At 37.7% G+C, this 16170-nt stretch overlaps 1 protein-coding gene across 4 annotated transcripts in view; it reads right to left on the bottom strand.

The window, feature by feature from the left end:
• Positions 1-4662: 4662 nt before the first annotated feature.
• Positions 4663-16170, bottom strand: part of rgs12b (regulator of G protein signaling 12b) — a 51282-nt gene continuing 39774 nt past the window's right edge. Inside the window, exons 12-17 of one of the 4 annotated variants that reach the window (XM_084107198.1) lie at positions 15925-15998; positions 15594-15720; positions 15071-15167; positions 14821-14888; positions 14076-14172; positions 11998-13778 (exon numbers count right to left, since the gene is read on the bottom strand). In XM_084107198.1, coding sequence (XP_083963324.1) covers positions 13201-13778; positions 14076-14172; positions 14821-14888; positions 15071-15167; positions 15594-15720; positions 15925-15998 — 1041 coding nt within the window. In that variant the 3' untranslated portion in view covers positions 11998-13200. Of the gene's footprint in view, positions 4781-11997; positions 13779-13909; positions 14021-14075; positions 14173-14820; positions 14889-15070; positions 15168-15593; positions 15721-15924; positions 15999-16170 lie in introns of those variants that run through there. The other 3 variants (XR_014605166.1, XM_084107200.1, XM_084107199.1) reach the window with 3 other exon arrangements.

The following is a 16170-nucleotide window of genomic DNA, read 5'->3' as shown; positions in this document are numbered from 1 at the left end:
CCTGATCAATTATGCAAATTTGTGATAAAAACCATTAGTGTATAAATGTCAGATGTTCCTGCTTCTTTGAAGCAACAGATGCTCTTTGGAGCTGGGTCACAAGGATCATCAGGTATGGCACATTTGAACTTGACAAAAAAAATGTGTTAAACTAGAAAAATGCTAAATAGAAGCTTTACTAGGGGTCACTGAGTTTCAGACCTCACTGTATTTCAATATTTTTTGATTTATGTAGGTGAGTGTAATAGGAGTAGATAACTAATGTGTTCCAAAGATGTGGCTTTTTATTGAAAAATCAGCTGTTTTGACAGCTTTTGGGAGTTTGTTCCACCAGTGGAGAGATCAACAAATGGAGAAATGTCTGGACCTAGACAACCAGTAACCTTTTATATGGAGAGATGAGGGAGTTAGGTGAACAGAACGGCCTGACAGTAATGGCTGGGCTGGGGTGAAGTTTAGATGAAGGATTGAAGGTAGTGGGCGTCAGGCCATTGGCAGTAGTGTAAAAGTCAGAAATGGCGTCGTATTGGCAGGCAGCAGAGGCGTAACATGAGAGAATTCCAGAGGTTAAAGACAAGTCAAGCTGAAGCATTTTGAATGCACTCCAGAGGACAAATAGCAGATGCTGGTAAACGGAGTGAGGGTGTAAAATGTCTACAATCCGGGTATAAGGAGCTGAGAAAACTAGTGGTTAAGGAAGTCTTATTGTCCTTTGTGGAGCGTGAAGCAGCAGGGCCAGTTGAACACACGGATGCCAAGCATTTTACACCCCTAGAATATATTGTGCTAAACAACACTGCTAAATGCATTTTGTATATGGGTAGCTCTTTACAATATCGTTCCTTTTGTTCATATTAGTAAATGCATTAGCAATCATGAAGTAACAATAAACAAACATTTTACACCATTTATTAATCTAAGTAAATGTCAATTTACACTCATGCAACAGTTTCTCTGCAGGTTACATGATACTCCAGCATGTGGTGACAAGTGATTTTCTTTATTAGTTAGTTATCAGATCATTCACACAACTGATTAGTTCAAATAAAACACATATTCATTTAGGTGATAAATAAATAACTGGCTGCTTTCAAAGTTGCATACTCTCTGATTAGGTAGCCTACCTCTTTTGAATAAGTAATTGCTTTGCAACTGTTAAAAAGAATGTTCTATATAGTATGAATGTGTGTAGAATGAAATCCAGACTACTTTTGCCATGTTATCATTGTCATGTGACTTATGGTATCAGTTGCACTGCTTCAATGCCATTCATAACTACTCTTCCATGTCATCAAGGGATAGTAAATTGTTCATTAAATGCACACTACTGAATCTCGTTGGAAGTTATAGGTCATACGGGTACTTTTCACTTATACTGTTTTATGAGTATTTGAATTCGGACAATCTGCATTTTCACAGTGTTTTAGTAGGGAAGGAGGCATATTCAGACACAGAAAATATCTTTATGTTTGAGTCATTGAATCATTTGCACAACTTATTTGTTCAAACACACAGGACGTTCGGGAACGCCGGTATATTTCTCTGAGACACAGCAGTAAGTTCTACTGTGGCTTTGTTTGGAACTATTTAATTGGCAGTGCAAAAGTAAAGTAACTATCTTTGTGATATTGTTTTTATTCAACATTTCACTAAATAACAAGGTATTTGAGTAACCAGATTTTAGGAGAAAATGTAACAATTTTAAGAGGTGGCAATTTTGTATGAATTCATATGATGTGATTTGCATGAAAACATTTTAGGGGGAAAAAGCATGAAGGTCCAGCCTAAATCTAATCTTCAGTGGGGTGTAAGTAGATTGCATGAATGAGATATGAATTCATTTGAATTAGCCACCAATTTGCCAAAACATAAAATAGTTTTAAAAATACCATGAGAGTGTGTTGCAATTACGTTACGGGGCAGGCACCCCTGGGGAAACTTGGGTTTCATTAGATTTTGCTCAAGGACACAGTGCCACAACCAAAGGAAAACCAATGCCAGTCAGAAGTTGCCACTCAGCTCCTTTTTTTCTTATAACCAGTATAGCCAATTGGAATACTTTTAACTTGTTGCTGCTGGTATTTTTTTCTTCTTCTGTGGGTTGATTCCCACCCCTGATAAAAATGATTTTGTGGTGAAGTAAATACTACAGAAAAAAAAAAATTCTACATGAAAAAGAAAATAAGAAAAAAAGTAAATTCAATATTAGCACTCAATTCAAGCTTGTAGAAATTAAAGCAACATTATCAACATTATAAAATTAAATAAAACCGACTCAACTTTTCTGATACTGGTCCTCCTAGTATCCACCCATGTACGGGGCATGAATAATTAATAAAGTCGATTTTTCACTGTTTTCCAGCTGTATTTACACTGTTTTATATCATTTCTTTTGCTGTTAGGTTTAGTAACTTGCCATTTTGTGACATCTGGAGTTAATTTTCAACTCAAAATGACATTCATACTCAAAAACGATCCATGTTACCGTCATTGTGTATCGAGGTCTGTTCGGGTGGGTACAGCGTTACCTTGATATGGTGTCTACACAATTTCTATTGTGTTATTTACATAAATATCTAAGTTAAGCATACACTTTAAAAGTATGCTTTATTTCAGTGTTGTATTGTTAAGTAAAAAGTATAGCAAAGTAAACTTCAACTACGTATAAATTACTCAGCAAACTTTTACAAGTTAAAGTTCCTTATTTTCTTTGTTAATTTTACTTAACTTAGTTAAGTAGAGTTTACTTAATTTCATATGTGAAATTTACTTCTGCGTGCAAAAACTTGCTAAAGAAAGATTAAGTAAATTTGACTTAATTTGCATAAGTACGATTCCGGCGCTCCAACGCCCTCAAAACACCCGACCAGACGTGGAATAATTCAGTGGAGAATTCAGCCTCAGATGGAGAAAATCGCATTGGGCTATTTTTGACTGGCCATTGGGCTACTTTTGTTGCACAGACCTGTTCATAACGGTTTCAGGAATGAAGTTTAAATTTCTCAATGCTCACTGATAGCCTTCTGATGAGGGCAACAAACATTAAGAAATTCAAATCATTGACCAGGGACCAAAAATTAATTAATATTTATTGAAGACAGCTGCTGTGTCAAAATACAGAAATCACCAATGCATTATCTTGTGGTTTAGCAAATGCATGTCCTTAAAATACCTGCAGCATTTTGTATTGATGTCTTTCCCTTTCAGTCTCTCCTTCTTCCTCGCAATTATCCCTGAAATACGTCTTGGCAGAAAGCAGTGCCTTCACATCCTCGGGTCAATGAGACTTGTCTAGCGCTCAACATTAACTATTAAAATTCCCTGTGTAAACTTTAGAGATGCAAGATAAAGCAACCTTGTCCATTGAGACAGTAGCATAAGACTGGAGGAGACATCAAGCAATAAACACATATTAGTATACAATTAAAGTATGACACCTGATTTTTGGGTGTTACTACATTTATTGTAAGTGCTGCCACATTAGACCTGACATAAGTGAAATAGATGGAGTCCCACACTGTTAGTCCAGCTCATTGTTCCCAGCAGCTCCGAGTCCTCACAGGTGACATTTATATGGTAATGTTCTGTATAATAGCAGCAGTGAGAGCAAAAACTAACCGGAAAATCCACTTCAAGCTCCATTTTAGAAGTTGTTTATTTAAAAATGTTGCAGTATTATCTCAAACCGAATGTAAACCAGCACAAGCTTGAGCATCTTCTGTTTTCTGGGCAACACTTTACAATAAGGTTCCATTTGTTAACAATTAGTTCACTACATTAACATGAACTTACAATTAAAAATAAGTTTCTTAATCTTAGTTCCACTATTAAAATCAAAAGTTGCGCCTGTCACATTATTTAATGGACCTGAGCTAACAAGAACTAACAATGAACAGTTAACAAGTAATGCTAACAAAGATTAATAAATCCTGCAACAAACTGCTCATTGTTAATGCCTTATTGTAAAGTGGTACCCATAGGGTTCCATTTGTTAACATAAGTTAACTAAACTAAATTAGTTAAACAAGCTAACAGTTAAAAATACTTCTAAAGCATTTATTAATTTAAATTTTTGTTAATTTCAACATTTTCTAATACATCATTATTTTTTAAATCAATTTCTGTCTGTTAATATTATTTAATGGACCTGATATGAACTAACAATGAAAAGTTGTATTTTTTATTAACTAACTTTAACAAACATTACTAAAAACTGTAACAAAAATATTGCTCATTGTTAGTTAATGTTAGATAATCCATTAACTAATTTTAACTAATGGGACCTTATTGTAAAATGTTAGTTGTCTGCTGTTTTGGGAAAGCTAAGATTATCAGTTGTTACCATGCTCTTTATTGTCATATCAGACAAAAGTGGCATTGTTCTTGATGTGGTTATTCTTCTTCCTTGAAGTTTTCACTGAAGGTTTAGTTGCTGTTTTTGTGGATGGATCAATACGCTTTTTCGCAGGCAGCATTTCACCTTGACCTGAGGTCTGGTAAACTCCTGTTCTCATTCTTCCTTTGTGGGTTTTCAGATCGTCAAGCACTCTCTCCATGCCTCCATTCTGACCACCAAGGTCATCGCACCTGATCCCATCCACATCAAGAGCACCTCTCACGTGGAGAGGAGACCGCTTGCCTCTGCCTCTGACCCGGGGTGGTGGAGGTGGTGGAGGTGGAGGAGCAGGAGGTGGAGGAGCAGGAGGTGGGGCGGAGGGCGCCCTCCTGTGGGAATATTTGGAAACACTGGTCCTTTCTCTCTGACGTCTTTCATTTTTCACTAAGGAATGATAGTCAAACGGGGAGAGGAGCAAATATTAAGATAGTTAATTGATTGTTTTTGTATAACAGTAATAAATAACAAACAACAAACTGAAGAGCATGAAAATATATAAGCATACTCATCCTGACAGGCTATTGTATAGGACTTGACTTAAAGTCACCATGAAATCAAAATTAACCATTCTTATTATTTATGTAATATTTCCGTATTTATTATAAATGATTTATCCATTAATTATTTTAATTCATGTGGCCTTGTAATCTTTAAAAAAAGTAACTTCCCCTCCCTCTTACAACGACTGTCTGTATCTTCTAATAGAATATAGGCCTGTCATCAGGGAAGAGAAGATAGAAGTCTTAGAAGTCCTGATGATGAGGACAGGGCAACCCGTCACTCACGATATCACAGCAGCGGTGATCCACAACCATCCAACGATCTAATCAATTCCCCATGGACTAAATCAAGTCCAGCCCTACATTATTTCTTTTTCTTTTTTTTTATTTCTTTTTTTATTAAACGCTACATTATTTCTTGTTCGAGAAGCCTTTTCACTTGGATATAGGTCACAATAGGGATGAAAAGACTATCGCAACATCCATTTTATGCCGAATTTAAGATCTGACGTGACAGATCTGACAGATCTTTTTTTTTTTTGACAGAATCTTCCAGACTGATTGCCACAAGGGTGACATGCATGTTTTGGTGGTGCAGCATGAGACTCCTGTGGTTTCCATTTATCAGAGTGAAATTGAAATTTCAGTCACACTTTAGTTTAGGGTCCAAGTCTCACTATTAACTAACTATACGACTTTTGCCTTAATAAACCCCCAACTACTTCTTATTAATAGTAAGTTAGTTGTTAAGTTTAGATATTAGGTAGGAGAACGTAGAATATGGCCATGCAGAATACGGCATTAATATGTGCTTTATAAGTAGCCTACTAATAAATTTTTTTCAGGATTTTTTGATGAATAGCAAGTTCAAAAGAACAGCATTTATTTCAAATAGAAATATTTTGTAACATTTTAAATGTCTGCTGACACTTTTGATCAGTTGAATGCATCCTTGCACATTAAATGAAAAATATTAGTTTCTTCAAATAAAATATTATTGAACGGTATAGTGTAGGCCTACATATTTACATGCTATTGAGAATTCAGAAAAGAAAAGCAGAAAAGCAGGCTTGGTTTGGATCTAAAGTGCTGTGTTTTGTAGAGGTCAGTGTTGCAGGTATAGCCCTAATGAGACATATAGGGGCAACCTTAATTTTTCATCATTCATCGTTCTGTTGATTTATAGGTACTTATCTTGTATGCTTGACCAATTAAAACTGATTCAAGACTGAGATTTTGGCTTCTGCTCTTCTGCGCATTAATGCATCATAATGGGGGAAAAAATCCATCCAGCAAGCATGTTTTTGTTCAGCAGAACAGATACAAAACACTAACACATGCGTTGCTTAGCGACATGCAATTGAGTTGGACTAGAAGAAAGTGCAGATGATGAGATGAGTAGCCATGACTTGTTAGCTTGATTTAAATCTGTTAATGTTCGCTAAGACTCATTCAGACCAAATGCAAACTCATTAAACATACTCAAAACTATCCCCACAAGTGTGTCCATCGATTATCATTAGTCTCTGGTCTTTCACCAGATTGTGAATGACATTCATATAGATAAAGGAAGATACGGTAAGATATTAGAAAGACTCATTGTCAATACACACTGCTAATTGTTACAGATATGCGTTAGAGGAAAAACTGTGGCTGATGAAGACAGAACTAAGTTCTGTTGTGCACATCAGGGTGTAGGCTACTGCATTTGAGCCGTTTTTTATTGTTGAGTGATTAGAGTTACACACTGCCCCCTTGTGGCACTATGCTATTCCTATTTGCAAACCCTATATTGGTCATTATTAGTCTTGCTTACAAGCATTAAGATCATATATCTTCAAGGAAGTGAAAAAAAGCTCTTCATATAACAATAACACTGATGATCAATCAATTGCACTTATCTTCAAATTAACTAATCCAAGTCTAAACTGTCACGTTATTAGCACATTACTGTCATGCGTTTTACAGGCAGTAATTCAATAATAATTTATCTGCCTCGGCCACTAGATGGAGCACCATCTCTTTTCAGGATCTCACTTACGATGATGGCCAAAGTTACCCTCCCAGTATTGATGCGAGTGTTGAATTGCCGATAACTTCTGTCTTGGCCATATTTGTGCAATTTACAAACCCCCTAAGACTTGCTTTACAAACATTGTACAACTTCTGCTAAAAAAAAACAACAAACAAACAATACTTCAATAACTGAAGTTATTGAAGTTTAAGCAGATGTTTAAAACTTGTCGGGTTGAAAAGTCTTGTCGGGATTTATTGGGTCCTTCACATGCTGTGAACTGAGTAAATATTAGTATCCAGATGGGATTCTTTGGCCAACAAAAATAGCTGTTTCTTTACAGTTAAAATTTAAGTAAAATTACCACGTTCAAATTTGTTTTTAAATATCAATTTCACTAAGTAGCAAAGGATGGTAGCCTATAATCTGTTTAATTTCTTTAAACCATCTAAAAAAAAATTAATTTCAAAGTGTTGTCAATCTTCCTAATTTACCAAAACATCTGACTGTACCAAGCATTTAAATAGGTGTTTGGTAAGAATTTTAGGCTAGTAAAAGTAGCGATAGGTTACTAATATTTTTCAGAAACATGACAGTAGTTCAGTTAGTAGGCTAGCCTATTAAATAGTGTAGCTTTTCCAGTAAAAAGCGTAATGTGTTGTATAGTGCAGCCAAATGCTACATCTCTGTTTTAAGGTGTGTTCACACTTGGCAGGTTGGGTTCAATTAATGTGCTTTCACACTTGGTTCGACTGTCTGGTCTGAATCAGAGTTCAATTGCTCCCTCTCCCCTGCTGGAATTTGTGTTCACATTATATTATTAAGGTTCAAACTGTGTTCACACGCAGAGTGTTTGCATCATCAAAGCAGCAGCTTGTTGCTTCAAAACGTCAATGCAGGAGAAGGCGTCAAAATAACATTGCTCACCTCATTATGTAAGGGATAATGTAGAGCAAGGCGGTTGTTATAGCGAATACAACCCCTTCAGGCTGATTCAAGACCCCTCTGCTTTGCGTCGGGGTCCTGATCAGCCTGTCGGGGTTGTATTCTTATTACATGGCTACCTACCAAACAAATCAAGAATTTGACACAAAATATTGATTTAAAAAGGAGTTTATTGATTTAAAAAACGATTGTATTTATTTGTAACGATTGTATATATATATATATATATATATATATATATATATATATATATATATATATATATATATATTTTTTTTTTTTTACCTTTGGATTCGTTTTCTAAGTTCAGCACATAACGCCATTTATTACATCGCTTGGTTGAATTCTAATGTAGAATGTGGTCTGTTATTTCTTGATATACTCCGCTTCGCGTCGGGGTCCTTATCAGCCTGTCGGGGTTGTATTCGCTATAACAACCGCCTTGCTCTACATTATCCCTTACATATAGCCTACATTCTCTCTGTTTGCAGTGCGTCAGTCACGCTTGTCAGGAAAGTGAGCGAGAACACACTCAAAGGGCTCCATTTTAATTATCTAAGCACATAGTCTAAAGCGCACAGCTCAAGTGCACTAAGGGCATGTCCGAATCCACTTTTGCTACTTTAATGACGGGAAAAAATGGTCAGCGCACCCAGGGCATGGTCTAAAAGGGTTGTCCTATTCTCTTAATTAGTAATGGCTGTGTTTTGGGCGTAACGTGCAATAAACCAATCAGAGTCTCCCATTCCCTTTAAAAGCCAGTTGCGCTCACGCCATGGCGGATACAATATTTACATGGTGGAATTTGCAAGCGGAAAAACTGAACACTTCTCTAGCGAGGAAACGGACCTGCTTGTACACGAGGTTAAAGCGTGCGAACAGACCTTCTACGGGACAAAGTGTACGCGGGTTGTGGACCCGCCTATAGCCATATATTACTAACGCACTGTTTAAATAACAAAATAGCAACACACCTCGTTTTCAGACCAGCACACCCATGGGTACAAATGCATTTGCTATTTAAGGCGAGACCATAGGGCGAGACACTACAGGTGAATAGGGTAAAATTTTAAAATAATAGATATCACCATGAAACTTCCTCAGTTGATTACTTACACAAGTATATTAAAAAAATGTATTACAAGTTTTAGAAATTTGTATGTTTAATTATGCAAATTAGGCATTATCTAATTAAATATGCACGATTTTGCATATATTTTCGGTAGATAGATCTGAACATATGATAAAGCCAGGTGCAAAATTCTTTTTTTTTCATTTTGTTTACACACAAGATGAAAATAAAAACTCAGAGGGATTTCAGGATATATGCTTTCATGTCCATAGCCATAAAAAATAGATTTTCGCCATATTTTTTTGATTAAAATGTTTCAGTGTTCTTTCAGCTTGAAAGAACACATATTGAAGGAGTAAACTAGCCCAAAATCTCAAAACTGAACACTGCATGAAAAATCTATGTTTTTGCCTGCCGTGTCTCGCCTTAAACAATGTGGCACAGGACTTGAAAATGATAACTGCGTTGGGCTGAAACTAACAAAAAACACTTGCGTCGCGCACCTGGCGCTGCATTGCGCTGAACGTCATCAATTACGTTTCACTTCCAAGATTTAGTATGATTGCATTTATACCAACAGTGAACTCTTAGCTACCCCGGAGTGGACCACCCTTTTTATGTGGACTCAAACAGCGTTCACATCCAAATGAACCGAACGCTGTCGCTGATGTCAATCGAACCCAGGTGCATACCAAAAAGTGCTAGTGTGAAAACACCCTTAAAATGTGGACGCAGCCATTGCGTTAGAAATGGCAGTGTGAAAGCTAAGCGAACCAGGACTAAATGTATCATTTTCTGTAATTTTTGTGTGTGCGTGAACCTTAATGTCTCAGCTCAGCATTGGAAAATTTGGATCGCTCGGACAATTAATTTAAACGAATAGATTCACAAAAAGGATTTATTACTTCAAGTCCCTTTGTTATGTAGACTATTGTTTTTTGTTTTTTTCATTTAGTAGCTGAAACTTACCTGTTAAAGTTTGCTATAATGTGAAAATAATCGAAATTGCTAATCTATTTAAAACCCCTCATTGTTTTTTAGCCAAAATATTTGACTTATTAAATCTGTTTAAATGATACATTATATCAATGAATAGTTATATTTTTAACATTAAAACATATTAACTATCCTACAAATAACCCCACTTATTACCTCATTTCAAAACGTTGGGATATTGGAAGCATGATGGAATATATTGTGGCTTTATAAATTGGAAGACGTGTTCTTACAATGAATTTCTTACTCATAGCTTTAAACACCTTATTCTTTGTCACATACATCATGAAACTCATGTTTTACTGGTCTATAAGTAGCTCCTATTATTTTCAGGCTGTCTGGCCAAACATGAGTCATCAGGACCTGTGAATACATCTTCAATACAAGTGTTCATCACTCAGAACATGTCGATTTCTTCTCTTAATCACCTGTAATCACAACACTATATTCAAGAGTTGAAAAATTTTCAGAGTTGAAAATTTGTATAGCAAACCACAAAGCCAACATGCAATAAAACAAAAAAGGAGAGAACATAGCAGTTCTCACATGATAAAATGTCTAAAGATATTAGAATATATAAAACAAGAGAGCACCAGGAGGAGGAATCGCGCAACAATTTGGCTTCATGGTCAAATTACGACAGCATTATGATTTCTGTCTATAGAGGGTTTCCCTTCTTTTGGAGCGTGAAAAAGTACCGAGGGAGACAATGCAGAATTAGGACACTTCCTCTGGTGGAGGATGAGAGAGGGAGCAGTGAAGGGAAACAGAGGCTGGTTTTGTTTGAGCCCAGAACCGGCATCCAAACAACACAAAGCCTGCCTAACCAGCCATTCACTTTAACTGGGCCTCTGTGCATAGCTAATGCACTGAGAACGGCTTCACTCAAACAGCACAAAACAGAGGGTGGGGGAAGTGGGGTGAGGGGAATGTGAAGGAGTTATTAAAGAACGCTTCTGAGAGCAGAGAGTTTCATCATGCGATCAGATGTGCCATCCATGCTTTATGTCTTGTGTGCAGAACTCCTAATCGTTGTATTCTTCATTCAATAACAGGAAAAGGAAATGATAAACTATCTTATCTGAGAATGATTTGGGCTTCTGTCTTTCCTTGAACTCTGAAGGATGTGGTACTGTTTACACTTGTATAATACTAAACACAAATTAGCTATTTTTGTAATGCTTTTGAAAGAAGTGTCTTCAAGGGCTGCATTTACAGTATTTGATCAGAAATAAAGTAAAAACAGTGATATTGTGAAATATTATTATTACAATTTTTTCTATTTTAATTCGTTTTTATATAACAAATGTAATTTATTCCTGAGATGGCTCAAGAAACATTTCTTATCATTATCAAACAGTAGAATTATTGATTATTTTGTGTGTGTGTGGGGGGGGGGGGCACATTTAATGTGCCTTTGCAGAAAAAAAACAAAACAAAAAAACTTATTGACCACAAAATAAAATAATGTAGTGTACTTGTGATAAAGTTTAAAGTTATAAACTTGGTTTCCTTAGAGAAGTCCTGGTGATTTAGCCTCCCCAGACCAGTTCTCCATGTTCTTGAGGTGTGATTTTATATAACACTACCAAAATATGCCAGAAAGTATCATGTACTAATCCATACTTCAGTTTGTTAATGTGTGTATGTGACATCATGAAGACTCTAAACACCCTCTACAGAAGTACTTAAACATCAATGCTGTTGAGTTCAGTTTACTGTCTACATTCATACAGTAAATTAAATTTGTGTGGCATTAAACACGTTTATGGAGTCAAACTTTCACAGCAAGATTCCTTTCAAACGAATGCTCCGCCATGACAGTAGCTGACCTGAAGCATACAGTGTAAGTTAACGCCCTCTATAGCATCCCTATTGGTAAGTCTGAGAATGTAACATGCACTGGCGCTGCTTTTGAATTATACAACAATGAATAGGCCTAACATCAAACTTGTGTAGATGAAAGCATTTGTTTATGTACTTGTAGTACGTTTCAGGCTAAGAGATTGTAAAAATGTAAAACAGGTACTGGAAAGAGATCGGAACAAGAAATAAACAACGAGAGGAAGGGAGAGAGATCTCACCCCTAACATTTATTTAACTCTATTTACAAGTTTGCAGAAATATCAATCTGAGCAGAGATATTGGTCTTCTACAAAAAAGACTGCTACAGAAAACTGAAAATGATTTCAGTGTCAGAATGAACAGAATGGAGGGCAATTCAACAATGTTGGCAACTCACATAGCAATAAATCACACAGCTGTAACAGAAACTATGTACACATTTAGTATTTTGTCATTCAGGAAGATATACTTAAGTTTCATCTGGGATAAATTAATCCTTTCTTAGGATTATATTACACGATTAAATACATAACATATGATACCGTAGCTTAAAAAAAAACTTGGAAGGAATGGTGATAAAAAGGAAGTGATCTGCGTAGCTACACATTGTTGAATTGCATTTTTGTAAGAATACGATGGAATAAAGAAAACAAAAATAAGCTCTGAGGTCTCCATTTAAGATTGAAATGTAGAAATGTGAGGTCATGAGGAGTTACTGAAGACTCTTTGTCAATATTTAGGTTTCTTGGACAGGTTCATGGAAGGCACGCTACTGGTCACCACAGAGAGGTAAGGCGAGGCCTCCGTCGTACTAAAACTGATTGTGCTTATTTATGTTTTTATCCATTTGCGTATTCACATCATTTGAAAAACTTTTTGAACAACAGATAAATATATTCATGCGTAAACGAGGGTGCTTGACACCTCAAACACTCCACGTCCGGTATGTAGTTTATATTTAGTGTCATAGAAGAATTATCACATGTTTAGTTCCGTCAGTTATGGCTCCTGTTAAGGCCTTCATGTGATGAGCCACAGGGCAGAGATATGCAGAAGACGAGCAAGATCGCTTCAGTTCACTACTGACCTCAAATAAGTCCGACTGGCTACAATAATTATATTGTTTCCCTCAGAGGAAAAAAAGCCATGGAAGTTAATGATTGTCAAGATTGTGTGTGGCTAGTTGTTTTAAAATACTTTCAGGGAAGAAAATAAACCATCGAATGCTTTGTAGGAAGAAGTCTTTTTTTTTCCGATTCTTCGTTAAAGTGCTTAAAGGGTGTCAAATGTACATGGTAAGGAGGTGGTTTTGCCAGGGTTCGGCACAGGGCTCACGATGAAAAGCACAGCAAATCCACAGCACTCAGAAATCACACACGTCTTCATGAGGGACCAGAAAGAGGTGAGGATAACACATGCGAGAGTAGATTGTTCACACAGGAGAGGTACCTGATCGAGCCCAGCTTTCCTGGTAAGTGCCCTCCCTTAGGATGTATTGCCGTTCTGGGGAAGCAGGGAGAGGATAGGGGGACTGGTGAAGGAGAGAGCTGTTAGGGCTTGTGATGTCGCCTTCGGCGACAAATGTCAGGTCCGCGCCGCTCTCCTCTTCCTCCAGCACCCGGACCCCTCCGTCGCTCCTCCAGTCTGTGACCCCGGACGAGCCCCCTTTTTGCGAGTGTGGGATCGGAGATATTGAGGAACTGAATGGTGTTGGATTTCGGTCTGTGGCGTTTCTGAGAGCTCTATTGGGAGGCATTAGGGCTCGTCTAGGCACTTTGCCCTCCACTGTTGAATCTAAGCTCTGCGATTGGTGGCTGGCGCTGAGGGCGGAGCCATTCTCCTTGGATCGGGGCCGGTTCTTGTGGGAGACGGGGGTGGAGCTGAGATTGTTGGCGTCTGCTTCCGTGTCAAGGCGCAAGAAGTCAGGAAGGACAAGGTCGGATTTGTTCAGCAAGCCCCGCTGGTCGTCAGCTCTGTTGCTCTGTGCTTTGGATATGAGCTCGAAGAATTCTGGTTGGACAACACACACACACAATTTTAAACCATTTTATTTGTTGAAATGTGACAATCAACACACTTTTGACACATTACAGCAAGCGTGAGATAGAAAGCATTCTTGCAAGACCTCGGCAACAGATTACCTGCAGCTGCCAGTTCAAAGTGTGCTTGTGTTAGCATTAGCTACATCAGCCAGTGTTGCTACAGAGACTTTGTTAGCATAAGATGTAGCCAGGATCAACATCTGCGCTTAACTAGGTCAAAGAAAAAGAGATTATTCAAGAAAGTGAAAGGGGAATAGTTTTTTACCTTCAGCTTCATCTATATTAAGCTTTTTCTGTTTTTGCTTTTCCACTTGGGCCCTGGTTTTCACAGCCGAAGCCTTTCCTGCCGCTTTGTCCTCCCCCTGGGTAGCGACAATGAGAATGGGGCACATTAAGGGTGCGTGGATGAGAACCGCCTCTTCTGCGAGGCTTTCTCTAGGGGAACAGGGCTAAAACTACAGGGGCATCGTAGGGGCACTGGGTGGGTCTCTAGTAACTATCACTAAAGCGAGTGTAAATACTCACTATACTTGTACAAGCACACTAAAGTCAATCTCCATACAGCACAGCATCTCACTGCAGAAAAACCACCACCAGCACAGCATGCCACCACAACACCCAACATCGGTGAACATCCACGCTTCACTTTCTGTTGTCTTTCCACCACTTCTCTCAACATATCACACAGCTATCAGTAACTATAAATACTAGATAGTCTGTACAAGGGAGGAACCCTTGAACCAAGGAACTCTTGGCGAACAGAGGCTGCTATCCCCTCACAACGGTGTGGTGTGTTGAAGGAAAGGAAGTGGTAAGAGATGGGTTGCTGTGATTCGAGAAGATGGGTTAGATCATCCAAATGCCCAGAAATGCACAGATACACATAGCCTTCAGACCACAGAAAAGAATAGGGGAGCCAGCCATGCACAGACTCCCCACACACAGGCCAGAAAACACAAAAAAAGAAAGAGAGGAGATTGAAGTGAATGTTCTGGAGATTGAGGTCTTACTGTGGCAGACTGGCTTCGCGTAGACAGAGGTGGGCCATGACTTTTAGATGAGACCAGCTTTTGTTTGTCTGTTCAGAGAGGGAGAGCGTTAACTCATTCTGTTCAAGTTAATTACAAGCAAACTATTTTAAAGACTACACGGTAAAGTATTTTGATTTTTTCTTTAGTGTCAAATTCTTTTCTTTGAAATCAAATAATCAAATTGGATGGTGGGAATGATGTCTGTCCTATATGTGTGTGAGCATCTTGCCTTTTCCTTGAACGTGGTCTCCCAATTCCAGAACCACCCTCAGTCCATCTAGATTAGATATAGGAAGCCCAAGATCCAGTGGCTCTTTCTCTCCACTCTGCCCACACAAAAAGACCAACATATTTAATTAATATCCATTTCATAAAATCACAAAACACATTTCACATGTTATGATGCAGTAGTCCAATTTCCTCCATCTCGCACTCTAGTCCACTAATTTCATCCTCCAAATAGCAACTTGATGGAAACAAAATTTGCACACTACTGTGTAACCTGATAACCCAACATGCTTCTTAACTCACAAACAAATCATCATCATGTTTTTGATGAGAATTCTGTGCGCAATGCTATGATAAACCAGTTCAGCTCTGAATGTATTCTGTTAAAAGTTCCAAAAACTAATCATATATTTAAATATAAATTGTTTTATGCACAATATTGATACATGCCCATATAATAACGAAGGATACATCCATTAAACTATATTTTCCTCATGTAAACAATAAGCAAATGTTTAACTCACTATCCTGGCCACCAGGTCTCCTAAGTTCAGGCCATATTTGGCCACCACCGGTCTCAGCACTTCTGTAACCGGCTTAGTAGGTTTCGCTTTCAGCCCAACAGAACGATTTATAGGCACCAGATCCAATCTGTGAGGGAGAGATGGAGAGAGAGAAGTTAAGGAAAATAAACTTTAATAAACTGAATCCTGATGAATGTTAGATAATGAATGACTTCAGTTAGGTTTGAAATGTAAAAAAAGAAATAAATGCATAAAGACAGATAAAAAAATTATAGATGAAGGAATGAATGAATGGACAGACAGAGATAAAAACAGATAAACGGGTGTGTACCGGAATAGCGTACGTTTCTCCAGCCGCAGATCTCTGGAGCACAGTGTCATGCAGTCCTGGTCCAACACTAAAGGCTTTACAAGGACAATACATGCTATTATAGTCTATTACAGAATTGCAGTATCAAATGATGCAGATGCACACACATGCACACACACACACACATAAATGCAGCACTCAGCACAAAAACACACATACTGAAACCACCTTGTTACCTTTAAAGGTAGACGAGACAAAATCAAAAGC

This window comes from Abramis brama (assembly GCF_963993115.1).
Source record: "Abramis brama genome assembly, chromosome: 2".
Lineage (NCBI taxonomy): Eukaryota > Metazoa > Chordata > Actinopteri > Cypriniformes > Leuciscidae > Abramis > Abramis brama.
The sequence above is the reverse complement of the archived record's forward strand: the minus strand, read 5'-3'. Positions and strand labels throughout refer to the sequence as shown.